General features: G+C 42.8%; 1 protein-coding gene across 3 annotated transcripts in view; it reads left to right on the top strand.

Moving 5' to 3' along the window:
* The first annotated feature begins 8041 nt into the window (after nt 1-8041).
* Nucleotides 8042-22737, top strand: part of SPATA13 (spermatogenesis associated 13) — a 347397-nt gene continuing 332701 nt past the window's right edge. Inside the window, exon 1 of one of the 3 annotated variants that reach the window (XM_072719826.1) lies at nt 8042-8167. In XM_072719826.1, coding sequence (XP_072575927.1) covers nt 8114-8167 — 54 coding nt within the window. In that variant the 5' untranslated portion in view covers nt 8042-8113. The remainder of the gene's footprint in view (nt 8168-22737) is intronic. The other 2 variants (XM_072719828.1, XM_072719829.1) reach the window with 2 other exon arrangements.

The following is a 22737-nucleotide window of genomic DNA, read 5'->3' as shown; positions in this document are numbered from 1 at the left end:
ATTTTACATGGCGAGAAGTTGTGGCTCTCAGACACATTGGCTCTTCTGTGTGTTTAATGAAGCGCCTGCCTGTCTCCGTGGAACTTAAAGAACTAGTGGAACCCGGATGGATCTGAGTGTGGTAAGGAGCAGCTGGCAGAGAGCTGGGGTGTGCTTAGCTGCCTCTCCATTTCCTCCACATCAGTCTCCCTGGGCACAATTCCTTTCTCCTGGAGTCCCTTGAATCTGTCTCAATCTTGCCCTGTCCTGAGCCCCAGCCCCATGCTGTCCATTCCTGGGTGACCAACAGCTGTGATTGTTTTACTGCTTTGGGCCACAGGGCTGTCACAATGATACAAGATGGTAGCCCTTACTAAAGGCTTTTTTTTTTTTTTTTTTTTTTTTACCAAACTCCCAGGTCCTTGAGGGTGACAGTGGTCATTTAATCGCTATGCCTTAAATCAGAGGCCCCTTCTCAACTGGTGCCATGGTATCTCTTGCTCTTTGGGGTTCCATTTCCCACCCTGTGACCTTCCCCCCTTCCTTCCATTTAGCACCCTGGTCCGGGTCCCTCATTGTGTCCAATGCCCTTCTCACTACTTATGTAGCTTGAGGAACTTTCATAAAGAGATCTGCCGTCGGGTTGCCTGGGTGGCTCAGCGGTTGAGTGTCTGCCTTTGGCTCAGGGCACGATCCTGGAGTCCTAGGACTGAGTCCCACATTGGGCTTCCTGTATGGGGCCTGCTTCTCCCCCCCTGCCTGTGTCTCTGCCTCTCTCTCTCTCTCTCTCCCTCTCTCTCTGTGTGTTTCTCATGAATAAATAAATAAAATCTGTAAAAAAAAAAAAAAAGAAAGAAATCTGCCATTCCTCAGCAACCTCTCACCTTAAAAATGTGTGTCTTTATACTGAAATTCCAATTTACAAATTAAGACTGTTGTTTTACAATTGCATTCTTTGCTTTATAAAAGAATTTTTCACAGAATTCTTCAAATTGTTCTTTTATTTTTTTTCAAGATTTATTTATTTATTTGAGAGAGCATGCGTGCACAAGTAGGGAGTGGGGGAAGGAGAGAAGCAGACTCCCTGCTGAGCGTGGTGGAGCCTGATGAGGGGGCTCCATCTTGGGACCTTGAGATCATGACCTGAGCTGAAATCAAGAGCCAGAAGCTTAACTGACTGAGCCACCCAGAAGCCCCACAAATTGTTCTTTTAAAGTCACATTTAAGCAACAATTTAATTTACAGGAAGTAGATTTACACATATATGTTCTCATTATATTTTCATGTCCTTATGGACAAAGGTTTTTAAAAAAATTCCCATGTGCCAGGCGTCTCGCTTCATACAGAGTTGTGCGAAAAACAGCTGCCAAGTGAACAAATGAACACAAGTCAAAGTGAGGAAGAACAATTTGTAATGACTTCTTCAATAGCAACAGAGCCATGTGCAGAGCTGGTCATAATTAATGCTTTTGGGGGAAATCTGATTAGCAATTGATAAGGGATTCCTAAGGGGTGACTTTACAACAGAACCTTGACTCATCTCATTTCTCCTCCCTCCGTATCTACCTGGTAGACTGAGAGCCAGGAGGTGTTAGTATGTAGCAGCATATCATAAGGGGATTCTCTGCTACGATGATCAAGTTTGACGTCGGTGGTTAATAACACTGTCAGAGCTTGTCAGTTTTGCTTATAAGCCTATTTCTCAGGGGTACACAATGAAAATGATGAAAACTGACTTTAATTAGGATCTCAAGGTAAAATGCTAGTTTGATGCCTAGAATTGAGAACAGTAGACATATGCGAATCTTTATTACCAGCCCACCCCCCCGATTTCTTTTCATTTAATTTGAGTCCCAGTAGTGCACTAGAGCAATTCGTGGGAAGTCAGAATAATATTACATTTGGAAATTTAGAGATTCTAAAGCATGTATTTGTGTTTGTAAGCAGCATAAAATAATAAACTTCCCTCATAATTAGCCTAACAGTATTTGTGTATTAGGAATCCAGGAAGAGAACACAATGCATTTCTGTGTATTTCAAATGCAGAAGAAATTCTCATCCAAATCAATTAACCATACATGATCACAGAGGCTAAGAAAAGAATTAACAAGAGTGACAATTGAGTTAAATCTTGTAGATGACAATATCTAACAAAGTAGTGTGTTCATAACAAGATTCAAGATCTCCAGACAAGTGAACAAATATTTTACTGTATTTAGAGCATGCTACTAGGAGGTAACATTAGTGTCTGGCCATCATTTGTGAGCTACTTACTTTTTTTTTTTTTAAAGGTTTTATTTATTTATTCATGAGAGACACACAGAGAGAAAGGCAGAGACACAGGCAGAGGGAGAAGCAGGCTTCCCACAAGGAACCTCATGCCGGAGTTGATCCTGGTCCCGGGGATCACACCCTGAGCCAAAGGCAGAGGCTCAACCGTGGAGCCACCCAGACGTCCCTGTGAGCTACTTACCTGAGATCCAGTTGGCACCTCCAGGTGTGGCTGAATTACCAGTTGTCTTTCCTGGAGTCCCAGGCATTGCTGATTCATGCTGCTGTGCCACGGGGCTGCCGTTCACCATGGCCCGGCCTCCCCGACTCCCGTCTCCTCTTCTTCCACGTTAGTCTCTTCCTAATCCTTTGTGTGAAGGTCAATCTCCAACCCAGAAACACTGTCTAAATGCTTGCACAGATAATTATGGCTAATGTCAGATCTATTGCTTGGTGAGCTCTCAAAGTAGGCTTGCAACAGAGATGGGAGAAATACCCATTCAGAAAACTGGTCAAAGTCATTCACAGGAATAAACAAAAGAAGAAAGGCTGATCAGCAAATTAGTTAACAAGGACTTACTGCTCATAGGTTGTAGAGGACCCTCTTAGACTAGAACCTGGGGGAATGGACATAATTGTTTACCCCTGGGTCTCTAAAATGATTTTATTTTATTTTTTTTTAAGATTGTTATTTATTTATTCATGAGAGACACACAGAGAGAGGCAGAGACACAGGCAGAGGGAGAAGCAGGCTCCACACAGAGAGCCTGATGTGGGACTGGATCCCGGAACTCTGGGATCATGCCTGGGCCGAAGGTGGTGCTAAACCGGTGAGCCACCCGGGCTGCCTTAAAGTGATTTTATTTACTCTCAGAATCACTGTAGTAATTCTACTATAGTGCTAATGAAAGACAATTACAGACACATACACACACACACAGGTATATTACATTTTTCTCCTATCATCAGGAAGCAAAACAGTAAATGTTCCAAAAGTACACAAAACAAATATGTACAATTAAAAAAATTATAATTATTTGCATCTTGGAAGCTTCTAGATCTCTTGCCTCATCACAACTCCATCCTTCCCCTTAAATGTGATACTGTTTTTCAGGGCCACCTGGGTGGCTCAGTCAGTTAAGCATCTGCCTTTGGCTTGAGTCATGATCTCGGGGTCCTGGGATCAAGTCCAGAGTGGGGTTCCCTGCTCCGTGGGAAGTCTGCTTATCCTTCTCCCTCTGTCCCCTGCACCCGTCTTGCGCACTCTCTCTCTCAAATAAAGAAATAAAATCTTTTAAAAAATATATAGTTTTTCATGAAATACATCATGTCTTTTTACTTATTTTAAATGGACTGAAGATTCATTTTTGTACGGTTTGCTTACATTGCTTTCAGAGTTAGTTCTAAAAGGGTCTTGATGAAAACAGATATAAATGCACTAATTTACATAAATATGTGAATGTGTGTTCATCTTTTCTGTTCTCATTTCCCGTGTGTTATATTTTCCTCATCTGCCTGTTTTTAATTCTCTTTCTTGTTCTATTGGATTGGATGTATTTACATGTGCCACCTAAAATTCTTTCCAGACCAAAGTGTGACGTTAATAAAACAAAAACAGACTTATTCAGGACATACAACCAAAATTAGCGTTTCCAAAAGTTTAAAGTTTAATCCATTAAAAATGGATTCCAACACATGTATCAGAAAATATTTTATTTTTTAAAAAGATTTTAGTTATTTATTCATGTTAAACACAAGGAGAGGGGCAGAGACACAGGCAGAGGGATTAGCAGGCTCCCTCTGGGGAGCCTGATGTGGAACTAGATCCCGGAACTCTGAAATCATGACCTGGGCCAAAGGCAAACGGTCAACCACTGAGCCACTCAGGCGCCCCCGGAAAATAATACTTTGAATAACATCTCCCAATAAAACTAAGTATGAATGCTTAGAGAAGTGATGCAGCATTGTACCTAGAAAAGAAGGAAACAAACTCTTTCTCAGTTTAAGTGGAACATTCAAGAGGTTTATTCTTAGATCTGCACACATTAATTTAGATAGAACCCTTACTCAGGGCAACTTTATGCTCCAAATCCTTCTTTTCTTTTCATTGACCTCTAATTTCATTTTTCCCATTTCCCTGATGCATCTGATGCCCACCAAAATTTATGCATTTCAAAGCACTATCCCATATGGGGGGGATTGCTCTATAAGCTCCCTTTGAAACCTTGGAATATTTCCATGGTTTCTTCTACCGGGTTGTCAATCAGAAGACTTATTTCTAGGCAGTGGGCTCTGACAATGTCTGGTGTAAAGACATCTGGGTGTCTTCCATGTTCTTACGTTTGGGAAGTGGGTGATGAGAGGAGTTGTTTTGTTGGGAAGCAGCCTTCAATGGACACCCCACAGGAGGACTGACCAGGGCCCTCTGGGAAGCAGTTTGACAGGGGGGACCGAAGGTAAGGTCTCCTCTGCTCTACCCCCTGCTGCCAAGAGGCTGGTCCAGACTAACCTCCTGTGGTGTGTTTCTCCCTGGCACCTTTCAGGGTGGGGGTGGTGATGAGAGGCAGGTCGGGTGCAGCTCTTCTCTCTAACTCACTGCTATGACCCCAGAGATACATCCAGCTGGCTCCCAGGAGCTAGAAAATGTACCTCCCTCTCATTTTTGTATAAGAAAATAATCACATATTATTATTATTCTATTGGTTTTTAAGTTTTTATTTGAATTCCAGTTAGTTAACATACAGTGTAATATTAGCTTCAAGTATACAGTATAGTAATTCAACACTTCCATACAACACCCAGTACCTATCACAACAAATGTCCTCCTAACTCCCATCACTTATTTCTCCCATTCCCCTACCTACCTCCCCTCAGGTCACCATCAGCTTGGTCTCTATAGTTAAGAGTAGGCTTCTTGGTTTGCAAGTCTGTCTCTTTTATTCCCCCTTTGCTCATTTGTTTCTTAAATTCCACATATGAGTGAAATCATATGGTATTTGTCTTTCTCTGACTAACTTATTTTGCTTAGCATAATACTCTAGCTCTATCCATGTCATTACAAATGGCAAGATTTTTCCTTTATGGCCATGTAATATGGCCACATCTTCTTCATCCATAAATCAGTCTCTGGAAACCTGGGCTTTTTTCATAATTTGGCTATTGTAGGCAACACTTTTATAAAACCTAAGGGGGGGGGGAACCTCAGGGGGCATGCATCCCTTTGAATTAGTATTTTTGTATCCTTTGGATAAATGCCTACTAGTGCAATTTCTGGTTCATAAGGCAGTTCTATTTTTCATTTTTTGAGGAACCTCCATACTGTTTTTCCAGAGTGGCTGCAGCAGCTTGCATTCCCACCAACAGCACTGCAATTCTATTATTAAAGAAACAGCAAACAAGGAGAATCTTCTCTTGCTTCACAATGGTTTGTTGCTGCCCAAAGTAGCACATGCCCTGAAGGAGCCCGGGGCTGTGGGCTGTAACCTGGCTTTGGGAGGGAGGGATTAGAAGCCCAGCTCCACAGTGTAATGTGCTGTGAGCTGTTGGCAGGGAAATTGACCTCTCAGATCCTCTTTTGAATTCGTACAATGGTTAGTGGTAGCTATGACAAAGAGATAATGTGGGTAGAAGGCTAGCAGGGTGCCTCAGTAACCATTAGCTTTCTCCCACTCACATCTTACTTCCCTTTATAGGGAAAGAATTAATTACAAATGACCAGCAAGAATTAGAAAGCAGCATAGTCTTATAATCAAGCAACCACAGCTTTCAAAGCATGTGCCAGAGGCTAGCCTCCTGAAGGCCAGTGGCTCCAGTGAAAAATTATAAGAACTAACCCTGAGATTTTTGTACATTATCTTATTTAATATTCTCAGCAACTGCTGAGGTGGTTTTTATTTTTTTATTTATTTTTAATTTTTTTGAGGTGGGTTTTATTACCCATGTTTACAAGTGGGGAAACCAGAGTCAGAGATTAAGTGTCTTGCCCAGCTGATGGATTTAGAGCTCAGTCTGACATGAGTCTGTGCTTGTTGACCAGCAACATTGTCAGACCCTCTGAACCTCTGTGTACACTAAATTAGTACAACTTCCTCTGTCCATTCTAAAAACTACTGAAAATAGAGACTACTCTTTGTTTGTTTGATGGGGAAACAGGTTCAGAAAGGCACCCATTTGCCCATATACCTAATTGGACCTAAAACCCTACCAGAAAAATCTCAATTTAGTCTCCAGTCTTAGTGGGTTCCATCGGGGAATTTATGACACTTCCACACTCTCTGGGCTTCCAGTACCTTTCTAAATGGCTTTATTTTTCTTTATAGCAATAACAACGGCCTGACTCTTATTTCTTTGTAGTCTGTTCTGCACTCCAAGTTTGGCTCCCAAGGCAGGGACCTGGGCTGTTTCCTTGTTAGTGGTCTCCCCAGCATGTACCATCCACCAGTAGATAGCCAGTGAGGATTTGTGCAATGAATGGATTTCTAAAGTCTGTAAGTCTAGCTACCTGCAATTGCAGAGGGGTAATGAGTACAGGTCATCTCTTTCAGCTAACAGGTTTATATCTTAACAGGGAGTTTTCTGTAGCACTTTAACTCAGAGGAGTAAATTTGATAGTAAAAGCACAGGGCAGGCTGTTTGGGGGTTGAGCCTTAGGCAGAAGAATCTTTGCATCCATTCAGATCACCTTACCCAGGTAACTACCTGTACCTTAAGTGGTAGACTGGATCTGAATTCCAGGCTGTACTTTAATGATGATTCCCCTGGTGGAAATTTCTGGTAGGAAAGAGAAACCTTTCTGGAGGGCTGCTTGTTTTGTCTGGGTAAGAGTTCCCCACCAATGGCTTTTACTGCTTCTCAGACTGTCCTTGTCCCCTAAGTGAACTTCCTAGGGCTTATCATTTTTCTTACTCTATTTTTATGTTCTGAAAATGGGTTCCAATTAGCAACTTGACTGTTGCTAGATCAGAATATCTAGCTTTTGGGGGGAATGGTGGAGGGCTGTGCCAATCAATGATGATGCAGTTCAATAGAATAGCAATTAGCGGGGTCTGTATATACAAATTTTCAACCGTTCTCTTCGGTATGAAGAGCACACGGTTCAAATCATTGTTAAAAATCCTCGGGGGAAAAAATAAAAACCAAACAACACCAGTTAGTCTAATAGTATAATTAGGAGCAAGAAATTTAGTCAGGACCGTCTTGAAATCTCCTTTGCCCAATTCAGGCTTTGAGAAATGGTGAGAGCGTGTGTGTGTGTGTGTGTGTGTGTGTGTGTACGCGCATGCGACCGGTGAAATAGGGATCCTACGTTTGCTTATTTAGGTTACCAGTTATTTTCCCACCCTCTTCTCGCAGCGTTTCCTTGCAAATCAAACCGTTCCTCTTCCTTCCCTCAGCTTCCTCAACCCGGAGGATTCAAAAACGATGGAGAGAGACTCCGCCCTCTCATGAATATGCATCCACGAGGGGGCGGGGACGGAGCCGGGGAGACGAGCCCTGCGAGGAAATTGACCCAGGGCCCCGGGATCGGGCTCCGCCGGCCGCCCCGCCCTGCGCCCGGGCCCCCGCGGACCTGCGCGCCAGCGGAGCCGCGGGCCCGGGAAGTCCCCCTCGCCCGGAGGCGGGTCAGCGCCCTTGCCCTCGCCGGGGGCATGTGGCATCTGAGCAGCCCCTCGGAGCCGCAGTGAACTCCCGCCGGGAAGGCCAACGCCGGCCGGATTAACGTCTCCCGACGGCGGGGCCCGAGGTCCCGCCCTTTGTGGTGCAAATGAGGGGCGCTCAGGGGCCCCGGGGGCGGCGCTCGCCCGGGTGCAAGTTTGCGCGCGGCTGCTCCGAGACTTCCTTCACACTTTGAGCTCGGCGCGGGATGCTCGGATCCTCCCGGGGAGCCCCCGGCCATCGTGGAGGGATGCTGAGGAAGGTAAGTGGGTGTCCTTTGCCGGCTGTCCCCTCTCCCTCACGTTTGCAGGGGGGACCACCCAGCAGCAGGTGGCTGCCATCCTGTGCGCGTGTAACGCTTTTTCGGAAACGAGGGTGAGAGAAGGCGGGGGTCGGCGGCTCTGGGGAGGAGCCGGGCAGAGCCGTTGGACAGCGAAGGTTGGAAAAGTTGGTGCCCAGCAGGTGCCGTGGGCGAGCGCGCCGAGCGGTCCCCGGGCGCCCCGAGCACAAAGCCCGCGCGCCGGCGCGGCCGCGTTGCCATGGCAGCAGGGGCGGGGCCGAGCCACGGCGTGCCTGGGTTGCCGGGCGACGGAGGGGCGCGGGGGGGGGGGGGATGCAAAATCTTCGGGAGCTTTTCCCCAAGATGAGCCAACTTTTGTCTCGCCCCGATCGTTAACTCAAGTGTATTGGCCGACACTTGTCCTTTGGTGAGGCAATCAGGCTACCACCTGCTGAATGCTGTAGTCCTCTGCTTTCGAAATGTTGGATTGTGGTCTGATAGAAGGCATGGAAAAGTTAGAAAATACTCCTTTCTAAAGTAATAACAATAAGTACTCTGTTTCATATAGCATCAGCTGAAGGATATTCCTTAATTTTTATTTTTTTAAATATTTATTTATTTATTCATCAGACACACACACACAGAGGCAGAGACACAGGCAAAGGGAGAAGCAGGCTCCATGCAGGGAGCCTGATGCGGGACTCAATCCCTGGACTCCAGAATCACGTCCTGAGCCAAAGGCAGAGGCCCAAACGCTGAACCACTCAGGCGTCCCTTAATTTTTATTATTAAAAAATATATGGAACCTGGTTTGGATGCATGCAAACGAATTGGCCTTCAACCTTCCAACATAGTGACCAAAATCTTTGCAAAATAAAAGCACATGCAGTAGGTAGCAGGTACAGTGTGAAACGTTCAAACAGTTGCATCTTAAAATGTTTTACAAAGACGAATTTCACAAAGCTTGAGGGAGAATATCTTTTTTTCACTGGACATTTTTTTACATGTAAATGTGTTAGATAATTTTGGCTTATTATCTCAAAGATTATTTGTTTTAGCCATACACTGCAGAAAAAAATATTGGAAAGGAATTTGAATGCTCTTTTCCAGAGTAGTGATTGACAGCTACAGTAGTATTTTTACACCCTCCCTGCCTTTCCCATTTATCCTATTATAGCTAAAGCTATCTTTTGGTGTTTTTAGTTTGTTTCTCAGATTTTCATTGTGTTTGTCAAAGATACTGATCTGTTAATAGTTCATAAGCTGCATTCCACACATCGATTTATTTCTTTTTCTGCTTCCAATTATTTAATTAATTAATTAACTTATTTAGAGAGAGTGCACGAGGGTAGGGATGGGTGGGCAGAGGGAGAGGGAGAGAGAGAATCTTAAGCAGGCTCCATGCTCAGGGCAGAACCCCACGTGGGGCTCCATCTCATGACCTTGAGATCCTGACCTGAGCCAAAATCAAGAGTGGGTCGCTTAACCCATTGAGCCACCCAGGTGCCCCTCATGCCACTGATTTAAAATTATCTATGTGGGGACGTCTGAGTGACTCAGTCAGTGAAATGTCTGCCTTCAGCTCAGGTCATGATCCCAGTGTCCTGGGATGGAGCCCCCCGTGCCTATGTATAGAGCCAGACTTGGGATTAAGTGGTGAGAGAAACATACAAAGTTGAATTAGAAAAATTCACAGTTACTCAGCCATTAGAAATGACAAATACCCACCATTTGCTTCAACGTGGATGGAACTGGAGGGTATTATGCTGAGTGAAGTAAGTCAATAGGAGAAGGACAAACAGTGTATGTTCTCATTCATTTGGGGAATATAAATAATAGTGAAAGGGAATATAAGGGAAAGGAGAAGAAATGTGTGGGAAATATCAGAAAGGGAGCCAGAACATAAAGACTCCTAACTCTGGGAAACGAACTAGGGGTGGTGGAAGGGGAAGAGGGCGGGGGGTGGGGGTGACTGGATGACCGGCACTGAGGGGGGCACTTGACGGGATGAGCACTGGGTGTTATTCTGTATGTTGGCAAATTGAACACCAATAAAAAATAAATTTATTATTAAAAAAAAGAAAAAGAAGAATTCACAGTTTAGGGAGAGGAAAAGGCTAGAAAGCAACTATAAATCCATTCTGATATGTTCTTATTTAGAAATTGCACCCAGGATATCCCCTGCCACTGATCTGAACAGAGTTGAGCTTTGTGCTTCATCTATGCCATCACCTTTGCCTTTGCAATGCACACGTTATTCACGGACCGATTTAAACTCTGAGGAAGATGAGACTTGGAAAGTACAGTAATTTGCCTCAGGTCTTACAGTTAGTAAGTGGTAAAGTCAGGATCTAAATCCAAATATGACTGCTAGGACATGCTGCTTCTGAAGCATTAAATCTTTTATCCCCATATCCCTACCAAATTACCATATTTGGATCATTCTTAATAGTGACTGTAAATATCTAAAAATAATTATGTGGCTTTCTTTTTGGTTGAGATGTTTTCAAAGTCAGATATCTCTAAAGTCAAATATTGGTTGCATTTCTGAAGAGTATATGTTCTTTCTACTGGAATGTTGTTATTGTCAATTATCTTATTTTCAGGGGTTCCTGAGGAGCTAATGAAAAACAAAGAATTTGATTATTCAAATCAAGTTTTAAGAATATTAGAGATACTTGTTTATGAAAGCATTCTATTTTATAAATAATTATAGAATTAGATTTGTTTAAAGTAAAATACACTACTTAGCATTCTGGTTTTTATTACTTTTCTTAATTTTAAATCTTTTAAATCAGATTTATTAGCTTCTGCTGGCAGTGGCTTTAGTACATGATAGTTGGAAAGTGCTTTCTGAGAAGTTGTCCTGGAGAGTTCAGGTAGGTACCTGATTTGACCTGATCAGAACCCTGAAAACCTCTGTGAACTGATTTTTTTTTTTTTGTGAACTGATTTTATAAGCATTTTTTACTATAAGAAGTATTTTTCTAAATAGATTACAGGATCCATGAAGGCAAGAACCGGGTCTTTTGTGTCTTCATAACCCATCTTTCAGTATCAAGAACAACATTCTTCATAAATATTAAGTGGCAGGAGAAACAAAAGTAAACTTTATTGGGCCAATGAAATATAGAGTAGAAATAATCCTTTAAAATACATAGTATCGAGAGTCACAAAAGTTCTAATTATTTGCTGATCTGTTTTTTTCATGGTACTATACTACAAACTTCTAGGCAGTACCTGTTTTACCAACAGAAAAACTGAGCCACGGTGATTAGTATATAAAGTGTTTTCCGGGGACACCTGGGTGGCTTAGTGGTTGAGCATCTGCCGTCGGCCCAGGGCGTGATCCTGAGATCCAGGATCGAGCCCCACGTCGGGCTCCCTGCATGGAGCCTGCTTCTCCCTCTGCCTCTGCCTCTGCCTCTGCCTCTCTGTCTCTTTGTGTCTCTCATGAATAAATAAATAAAATCTTTAAAAAAAATAAGAGAGTATTTTCCAATGTTTTGTCTGAATTGAAATTCACAACTACCCCATGCAATAATTCCCATTACTATTTTTTTAAATATATGAAGACATAGAAACTCAGAGAAATTGAGTGACGTGGTCAGAGTCAGCCAGAGAGGATACCAAATGATTCTGTGCACTAGGATCTTGAAAACTAGATGCACATGTGAGCTTCGAGAACCTAAGCCTCTAGACAGACACGGGGATGCCAGATGTAAGATGCCTTCCAAGGTTCCACATCTGTTTGGGCAGAAGGGAAGAGACCCTCTTTTATTTTTTATTTTTTTAAAATTTTTTATTTATTTATGATAGTCACAGAGAGAGAGAGAGAGGCAGAGACACAGGCGGAGGGAGAAGCAGGCTCCATACACCGGGAGCCCGACGTGGGATTCGATCCCGGGTCTCCAGGATCGCGCCCTGGGCCAAAGGCAGGCGCCAAACCGCTGCGCCACCCAGGGATCCCGAAGAGACCCTCTTTTAAAAGACAAGTATAGACAGAGTCAGGGCCGATGAAAGGAAGACATGCTCAGTAGGGTAAAAGAAAGTGAGGGGAAATAGTGAAATGAAGTTCATAAAAGAAGGAACCAGTGTCCACAATTGGTAGTAAGGAGCCCTGGATATATTAGTTTGCTAGGATGGCTGTAACAAGGTAGCCCAGACTGGCTGATTGAAACAACAGACATTTATGGTCTCATAGTTCTGGAGGCTGCAAGTCCCAAGTCAGGGTGTCAGTGGGGTTGTTTTCTTTCTGATACCCTTCCTTAGCTTGCACGTGGCCATCTTTATGCTGTATCCTCACATCGTCTTCCTCTGTGTGTACATATGTCTGTGTCCTAATCTCTTCTTAGGACACCTGTCCTGTTGGATTAGAGCCCACCCATATGACCTCATTTTACCTGAATCGCCCGTTTAAAGGCTCTGTCTCCACATACAATTACATTCGGAGGGAGGGTTAGAACTTCAACATGTGAACTTGGGGAGAACTCATTTCAGTCCATAATGGAAAAGTGAACTTGATCTATTATTCTGAAGACATGGCCTATTGCAGTTGCTTTCTTCCTGCGAGTATTTTCTCCTGGCACAAATAAATGTTTGAGTAAGTTGTGGCAATTTTTTTACATCGGTGTATTCCACTGGATGTACAAAGGGAAAAAAAAAGAGAGAGAAAAAAAAAGAGAAGATATTCAGAACTGGATTCTTCTATATTTAGCTTGCTTCATACTTTATTTTCACTCTCAAAGCTTCAAGCCTTGTCAAGTTTTGACAAGGGCAGACGAAGCAGATGATAATCCCATTGCCAGCTAGGTCTAACCTATCTCTTTGCCTTTTCTTGAGCTCTGGAGTGCATACAATTTGAGTCCTACAGTCTTATGCACTTCCTGTGTACCGTGATGAATCCAGTAAAAATGAACACACAATACTGAGAGGACAATGAAGCATAGATTTTACAACCCTCACAGCCATGGAACTAAGCTAGGGTGACCTATCTGAATGGTTTTTCCAGCTTATTTAAATAAGATGTGTTTAGCGTAAAACTTCAGACTGTAAAAGGCACCCAGAAGAATTTGAAAGTTTTCTCTGAGGCACTGAGCAGCTTACAAAGTTATAATTGGAATGCGTTGCAAAGACTCAAAGTATTAAAAAGCTGTGGTCATAGAATAACAGGGGCGAGGGGGAAGCCTGTGAGTCTTGTGGCCAGCGCCTTGCTCAAAGCACAGAGACTGCTTTGTAAAGGTAGGAATCAGTGCTGTGTTTCAAGACAGCCAAAGAAGATTCCAGAGTCTTCTATAATAAAAGTTTCTGTATCTAACCAGTCATCAGAATCTCCAAGTACTTTTGTTTCCTTGACTTTCTTCATTACTTCACGTTCAGCCTTCAGAAAAGGCTGAAACATACCTGTCTACTTTTCTTCATGCAATATCTTGTGATTTGCTAAAAGAGTTTTTATAGGTCACTTCTTGGCCCTTTTTTTGTAAGTTGAACTGAAACTCTGTCCATTGTTTTTAGGAATCTGTTTCTATTAGTCCCACAAAAGCTACCCCTCACCATCTGGCATTGTGGAGTTGTTATTTATGTCTTCATGGCACCTTCCTGACTTGTTCCCTTTGGGGACCATCCTATTTACGTCAAGTATGAGGCTCCGGACTATATTCTGAAATATCCCTACTGAAGAATATGCATCCAATATACTTGGTGGAGCTTTTTCAAGAAATACCAGAAGCTTTCGAAATGCACTCTCTGGATGTGATCCAGTAGCTTTCCATTCCATGATGGGTGGTTTCAGAAACAGGTTCTTGTGTGGAATAGCTATTGTTACCCAGCCAAAAAAAGAGTGCCTATTTCTCAGAGCAATGCATACTTAATTAGTAAAGGGATTGATGCCAGTGCCTGGAATTTGAAAAGTCAGCTTTGAAAGTTAGTATAAGTCCCTGAAGGGCAAAACTATGTATTTTTCCTGATATGAGCCAGATGTTGGTCTAACTGGTCAGTTGTGCGTTTCGGCTGACATCGGTCCAGGAGGCGGGTTGACCTGCTCCATAGCTACTGTGACACTTTTTCATTAAAAGTTTGCCTCAGAGGCACTCCCCTTAAATTAGGAGAAAAGTGCCAAAGACATGTGTAAGGAAAACCTACCGTCCATGGCTGTTTAGACTTCTCCAGATTTTGGTACAGTGAAATACCTTTCACTCCCCCGTGTTACTGAAGAAAATCATGCCCTTGAAGTGGCTTGAAAGTTCCCAGGCAGTCAGCAAGTATTTATCAATCACTTACTATCTACTCAGTGCTGACAGGGCATAAGAAGATATATCATGAGTTTTCTCCTCAGGTAGCTGATCCTGGAGTTCCGGGTAAACAGGCATGAAAATAGGAAAGCTCTGTTGTGTGCACCGCTAGACATACGGCAGCCTCAGCTGGGGCTGGGTGGCCAGGGAGCTACATCCTCCTTCCTCTCTGTGGCTTTGAAGATGCTTATCTCCTTCAAGTTCTCATCTTCCCAACCCCTTAAGCCCAGGCCCTTTCTGGCTTTCAGAGTCTTGCTTCAATCTGGTAAGGATGCTCAAGAAATCCTATCTTTGAATGTGTTTACACCTGGGTGAGTCTGGCCACAGGATTCTAAGCCTTTACACACCTGGGGGAAACTCATCACCATTTGAAGGAAATAAAAGAAGGGGCTAGGGTTGAAGGAGCAGAAGAGACAACCATTTCTAATCTCTTCCCTCACTGAGAGTAGTTGTAAATCCTTGGCAAGCCATAAAAACACTACTTGAGTGTACATTTGAAGGACAGAAAGGTATGTGGCAACAACATAAGACTAGGAGACTGTGTTGAGGGCAACAGCAGGGCAGAGAGGAGAAAAACACTGGTCCAGAACCCTAGATGGTGACAGAAGATAAGGCAGCAGCAAGTGGTCATTATCCCAAGCCTGGGAAGAAAATAAACATGGCAACTGGGAAGCCAGCTCCGGAAACAGAAGTACCCCCTGGGGTTATCCTCCGGAAGCCCCAGGCTTCACACTCCTCACCCACTGGACCCCAGCTGAGCAGCAGGGATTTGGAGCTGGAGGGGTCCTCTGTAGGAAGTGTAGATGCCTCTGTTCCTTGCCTTTCAAGGCGGAACAATACATTCAGTTCAGTGTTAGATTCACAAGAAAACAAGTTTGCTTGTTTGTTTTTCAAGCATACTACTGTTTCATGCGCATGCATTCAGTATTTGGGGCTGGCTCTGAGACATAGTCATTGTATATCTATTGCTAAGGAAAATATATGCCAAATTCCAAACAAGTGAAATGTATTTTTATTGCACTAAGTGTTTGTGGCTTGAAGATTAGTGCAACAAGAACTTTATTTGGCTGGCCAAATGTAAGAGCAAAGAGCATCAGTGCAGGGTTAGGACATGTGCATGTAAGCTTTGTGTCTAATACCAATTAAGAAATGTTTAGCAAGCCAAATTCCCAGAGGTTACATTTTGTTATCTGCAAGAGGAGGGACTTGATTACATAATTTCTAAGGCTCTTTATTGTCTGGAATCCTGTCCTTTCTAAAAGGCAGCCTGAAATGGAATGTGTCTTCTCTAAGAATCCCAAATGCTCAGTCCTGTGCCTTTTCACACATTAGTTTTCCAGGGACCCTATGGGACTATAATTGTCAGTGATAATGTTACCAACCTGTTTTCATGCACAAAGTTGGGAAAGTCCAGGAAAAGTTTTAGAGGTGAGAATTTACTAGCTTTTCTTAATTCATACTCTCGGTTCATGGCTTTGTAAAAATGTAATTGTCTTTGGATGCTCCTGGCTTTCGTGTCTTGACTGTGAGCTCTCAGCTTTGAGAAGCCATCAGGCTATACAGCAGTCATAGTGCCATAAAATGTCACAGTCCTTTGAGGCTGTTTTTGTTGTGATTATATTATATTTCAAGTCGAATATCGCAGGATGTATCCTCAACCCAAACGCGTAATTTCTTTGGATTGGGAACTTAGAAGGATATCCCTGTGTAGTCAATTGCAACAAAACAAAGTGAAGTACAATTATCATTTAGTGTAGAATATGTAATAGGGTAAATACTTACATATTTACAAATAGTGTAAACTATGAAGCAGAACATGAAATTCTGAAAAAGTTTAAATTTTGGTATTTTAATTTATATTTTAAATAAACTAGTGGATCAAAGCTTAAGAGAAAAAAAAAAGAAAGAGAACAATTTTTTCCCATCTATCTCTTAAGTATGTTTGTGACTTGAAAGCTAGGAACCACACTACTTATAAGATACTCACATTTTTAGTGGGTTGGAAGATAGTTAAAATAATGTGGAAATCAACTGTTCCTCTGTGGGAATATATTCTCTGGAGAAAAGTGTAAGCAGTTTTACAATTAAATATATTAATCACTGTCAGCTCTGGGAATCTGCCCAAACAAATCATTGTTCCAGCAATGTTTGTGTTGAGCCAACTTGAACAGTCAACCACTGAATGAAGCACTTTTTTACCCCTAAAAGACATGATTTGGCCGGTAAGAATTTGGCTATGCAATTAAATGTTCACCAATTAGGAGCTAAAAGCTCTGGATTTGGAAAAGTTTGGTATTTTAATGATCCAAAGTATAAATAGTTTTTTACCCCCCACAATAAATAACAGATGTAAAAATTTTAATTTCATATTGGCCAGTCTTCACAGCCACACTGCAAGCCGTACACTAAGGTATTGAGGATAATAAGAAAAACTAGAATGCCACTAGCAGTGAGAAACTATTTTTAAAAGAAAAAGAAGGGCCAATTCCTTCAGAAAATGACTTAAGATTCTTTTCCTATTAAACATGAGAAAAGTGAAAGAATTTTCCAAGAATGTTGACCAGTGATGGAGTCTCTGTCCATCTAGTAAAAATACAGTTTTTACTAGAACTCTAATCAGAATTTTAGGAGTCACATTGCCTCTTCTAAAGGCAATAGGAGACAACATGATCAAAATTTGATGAGTATTATACCTGCAGATTTTAATCACAGGCACTTTGTGCTAGTTATTACTAGATGGGTGTAAAGGAGAAGAGACAGTGGAAGTCCCCAGCCACTGAATGGAAGGCACCGGGCAGGACAGAAGCTATGGGAGCAGACTGGAAGGAGGGTAGGGACAGTGCTTCCCAGTGTCCTTGTTTGGCTCTTTCTTTGGGAAAGGTGCTTCTGGAATTTTTACTGGCATCCGATTTATGAAAACAGCTTATGAGAAGATGGGAAAGATTGGGGCAGCCCGGGTGGCTCGACGGTTTAACACCGCCTTTAGCCCAGGGCCTGATCTTGGACACCCAGGATCGAGTCCCACATCGGGCTCCCTGCATGGGGCCTGCTTCTCCCTCTGCCTGTGTCTCTGCCTCTCTCTCTCTCTCGTTCTCGCTCTCTCTGTGTCTCTCATGAATAAATAAATAAAATCTTAAAAAAAAAAGAGAGAAGATGGGAAAGATATAACCCAAGTAGCTGGGCTAAAGACTATGTATGAATTAGATGATAGAAAACAATGTCCTTCATTAATATTTTTATTCAAGTAGTTTCATATTAAACATTAGTGTTCTTGATGGTTTAATTTGCTAATTGAACAAAAAGATATATCCCGCTGGTTTACTAAAAATCTAACTTAAAAAACTGATGATTTAAAACATGGGTTTTCATAGTGGGAAAGATGGCAGGAAAGCATGAAAAACTCTTATTTTACTTAAAAAATTAAGTGTATTAATTTTTAAAAATTGTGTGAATTTAAAAAAATATGTAACTTATATATGTGCTGCGAAATTAGAGGGTAGAAAACAGCATCTACTGAAAAGTCGCCTCCTGTCTTCTGTCTTCCACCCCACTACCATTTCCATGTCATCAGCTCCCTGGAAGCTGCCAGTATTACCTGCTTCTTCCATATGCTTCAGAGGAAGTCTGGACCTGTGTTAGTGAATATAACTTCTTTTATCCCCTCTCTATTTGTTATATAAGTGATGACATCATCCACATGCTATTCTGGATCTTTCATTTTCAGTGAATAATGCACTTTGGAGATTATTCCTTATTGGTACATAAAGCAATTCTCCATTCTTTTTTTTTTTTATTGTGGTAAAATATGTATAACATAAAATTTATTATTTTAAAGCATACAGTTCAGTGGCATTAAGTACTTTCTCATTGTTATGCAACCATCAGTACCATCCATTTCCAGAACTTTTTTATCATTCCAAACTGAAACTCTGTCCCCATTAAACAACAGCTCCCCACACCCTGTAGCCCCTAGTAACCACCATTCTACTGTCTGTGTCTACGAATTTGACTCTTCTAGTTTGGCTGTTCTAGCTGCTTCCAACAAGTAGAATCATACAATATTTGTTCTTTTGTGTCCAGCTTGTTTCACTTAGTATAATGTCCTAAAGGTTCATCCATGTTATAGTCTATATCAGAATTTCATTTCATTTTAATGGGTGAATAATATTCCATTGTATGTATATACCACATTTTATTTATCTGTTCATCTGTCAAGGGACATTTGGGTTGTTTCTCCTTTCCTTCATCTCTTTTGATGGCTGCATAGTATTCTGTTCTGTGGTTATAACAATACAAAAACCAGTTTCCTATTGATGGTCAGGTTATTTCCATGTTTCAGTGGATAATTGTGAACTAAAACCATTTCATACATGTATATCTATTAAACTCATTTCTGGAAATGGATTTGCTGGAAAAAATGTTATAGGTATATTAACTTTGAGGCCATTACTAAATTATCCTCCATGAAAATTATACCAATTTTACACACTCTTTAGAAGCTGTCTGTTTCCCTACCTCTTTACCAACACAGAGTGTTACCAAACTCCTTCATCTTTGTTCTTTGTTCTTTTTTTTTTTTAAGATTTTATTTATTTATGCATGAGAGACATAGAGGCAGAGACACTGGCAGAGGGAAAAGCAGGCTCCATGCAGGGAGCCGACGTGGGACTCGATCCCGGGGCTCCAGGATCACACCCCGGGCTGCAAGCGGCGCTAAACCGTTGAGCCACCCGGGCTGCCCATCATCTTTGTTCATCTTATGGTGGAAAAGAGTGTCTCAGATTAGTTGCAATCTCCATTTCTCTTGAGTGAACTCTGGGAGTTTTAGGGCCTTCCCCCCACCCAGGACTATCTTCATTTCCTTTGTTCATTTCTCAGTTGGGCTATTGAGTCCCCCCCACCACCTCTGCTTTTATATTGGCTGTTGTTGAAAAATTTGCTTTTGTTTGGCATCCTTAATATAGCTTACAGGAGACTTTTGGAGACTTTTTGGAGCTCTGCTGTGAAACAGGAGCTTTGTCTAAGAATAGTGGAACCTGCTTTTCAACACCATTGACCAAATGCTGGCTCCATGACAATACATTTTACTGAGGGGACAGACCATCTGATGCTGTAGGAGGCTTTATTGGAGAGGTTATATTCAGAAGAAAGTGTATCGCTGTGAGAACATTATAAAAACTTCTCACCATGTATTTTAATGCTGTTTAGGATTTACTCATCTTCCAAAAGGTAGATGTAAAAACCCAAGGTAATAAATAGCTTGGTATATACTGAAAAAAAAAAAAAAAACCAACAAAACCAAATAGCATATTGTTAAATTTCATTTTGCTAATCCAAATACCCCATCCTGGATACCTCCAAGTCAATAGGCCCCACTCTGGATTCATGTTCCTTTGACCCACAAAGCTAGTCCTCAGTTCCTCAACTTCCCATGTGGATTTTCTAAGGCAGTTGTAACTCTCCTCCATATCCAGCTGGCTTATTGCCAGTGTCCCTCCCATGTACCCACCAGCCTGGGTCCCCATGTCCATCATCGTGTCCAGACCCCCACTGTAGCTCTTTGGGGTTACTGGAGCAACCTCCAGCTCATCTTCTGTCTCCAGAGTTGTCCCTGTTCAGTAGTCCTATGATCTGTAGCCAAGAGCAAAGTTTATGAAATGCAAATCAGATTGGCACATCTTTGCTTAAAACCTTTTGATGAGGGATCCCTGGGTGGTGCAGCGGTTTAGCGCCTGCCTTTGGCCCAGGGCGCGATCCTGGAGACCCGGGATCGAATTCCACGGCGGGCTCCCGGTGCATGGAGCCTGCTTCTCCCTCTGCCTTTGTCTCTGCCTCTCTCTCTGTGTGTGTGTGACTATCAGAAATAAATAAAAAACTAAAAAAAAAATCCTTTGATGGTGCCCTTTTGCCCTTAGGATAAAGCTCAAACTCCTTAACAGGGCCTCCAAGGCCAGCTCGCCCTGGCCTGTCTCACTTATCCCTCGAGCCTCCTTCACTCACCCTTTTTTCTACACTTCTTCTTCCCTTTGTCATCTTTCAGTTTCTCAAACTCAGGGTGCACACTCATGTTTTGGGAACTTTGACTTTTCTGGAATGTTCTCCCCTGTTCCATTCCCTCTACCCCCTCCACCTGGAAAACTCCTACTCACTCTTGATCCAGCAAGATCTGCCCAACACTCCCCCAGTCTGAGTCAGGGGTTTCTCCTGGGCCCCTGAATATTTATCTTACTTGACCACCCTTTACTTGGAGGGCCTGTTTCCTTGTACAAATAAGTGCTCCCCACCAGGCAGTAAGTACCTAAGGAACAGGACCATGTCTCCATTGCCCCCACAACTAAACACATTGATTGCTCATAAGTGTGATGAATGGTTGTTGAAAGATGCCTAAAGAGCTGAAAGAGAGTGTCTTCTGGGAATGGGGTGTTGCTATGTGTGAGTGGGTTGTGATAATATGTTACGTACTGAAACCCTGAATGCCTTCCCTGCAAATTCTGAAATCTGTACAGCAAGTGGGTGAGGTTAGCTGTGCTTTTGTTTGCTTAATGGCATGCTGGCCTCATGAGTGTGACACTGAGCATAAGACTTGCTCAAGGTCAAGACTGGGTAGCTGGGAAACAAAGGGCACCTGCCAATATTCTGGGCAGAGTCCCAAATAGGGAAGGAGCTCCCTGAGGGCAGTTGGGGTGTTCAGGCTTGGGGCAGAGGTCCCAGCTGTGGTCTGTGAGGAGGGGATGGGTTTTGAGCATAACATAAATTGCCTTGGAGTATAGCCTTCAAGAGAGCCTCTGCTGTCCTTTCTTTTTTAATACCATCACGTCCTCTTTTTGAGAAGTAAGTGTGGTTTGGGGCTGATTCAGGACAAGGAATCCCGTGTTTGCAAAACACAGTCGCTGATTTGGGACTTAGCATGCAGTAGAGTAAAAATAATAAAGGTCCTGCTTTAGTGGATTCTGTCTAACGTAAGCAAGCAAATCGTGAGCTTAAGACACTCTTGAAGGGCATCCCTCCTGCTCACCAATTCTCCTTGGAAATTTACCGTGAATGTCGTGGTCCTAAGAAATTTTTCCTCCACCGGGCTTCCCCTGCAAAATTAGTGCGATCCAGCTTCCCGGTGACCAGCGGTCTTTGTGCTGTTATTTTATTCTCTCCCTCCATAGGTCGATAGAACTAGTTTTCATGGCGAGGTTAACAAGGAAAAAGAGAGAGGATTGTAACTGTAGTACAGTTCATGTTGCCATTGGGATCAAAGGCACCACCTTTGAGGACAAGGGTTTAAGAGGTAAATATTCATCTCATTCCTTAATACCAGGAGAACCGAATATTCAAAATACTGTGTGACCTCTATTTATAGAAGATTGGGTCAGAGAGACTGTACTAGTTGGTGTTGGGGAATGCAGTTTTTGTTTTGTTTTTGAGAAGAAAAATCTTATTTTTTTTAAAGATTATTTATTTATTTACTTATTTATTTATTTATTAGAGAGAGAGAGAGAAACAGGCAGAGGGAGAAGCAGGCTCCATGCAGGGAGCGGGTCTTGATCCCGGGTCTCCAGAATCACACCCCAGGCTGCTGGCGGCTCCAAACCACTGCACCACCGGGGCTGCCCAGGAATGAAGATTTTTAATACACTGAAATGTGTAAATATATATAGTGACCCTGAACAGGAGGAAGAAATGGTCATGATGACCACATGGTTATTGTAATGATAGGAGCTAATGTTCATAAAGCCAAGCCCTCTGCTAAGTGTTTTACCTGGATTATTTCACATAGCTTTTGCAATAAAATACAGAGTCTGTAAAATAATTAGGCCCACTTGCAGCTGGATGACTGAGGCACAGCACACTCCCTGATGCTCCCCAAGCGTTCGGCAGAGAGCTGGAGTTGACCCAGGTGCTCTGAGCCCTGGACACAGCACACCCCCTCAGTGCCCAGGAGCCATGGCCTGGGGTGAGCCCCCTGCTTCCAGCTGGGTGACCCGTGCAGTTTACAGAAGGCTCCGCTTCAGAGCCACATGAGGCACACAGGCTGTTGCTAGGATTAAATATAACAGCGTCATGTCTTAGAGTAACACTAAGTCCTACAAGAAACAAAGCCCAATGTTCTGGTGGCTTGATGCAGGAAAAATGTACTGTTTCACTAACGGCGGAAGGCAGATGTTCCTGGTCAGTGGTGGGTGGCTCCTTTCTCACAGTCTGCAGGGACCTCCATTCCTGAAGCTTCTAGCACCTTCAACAGGTGATTTCCAGGCCCCCAGGGGCCTGGAT

The sequence above is a fragment of the Vulpes vulpes genome, chromosome 9 (assembly GCF_048418805.1).
Source record: "Vulpes vulpes isolate BD-2025 chromosome 9, VulVul3, whole genome shotgun sequence".
Classification (NCBI taxonomy): Eukaryota; Metazoa; Chordata; class Mammalia; order Carnivora; family Canidae; genus Vulpes; species Vulpes vulpes.
The sequence above is the reverse complement of the archived record's forward strand: the minus strand, read 5'-3'. Positions and strand labels throughout refer to the sequence as shown.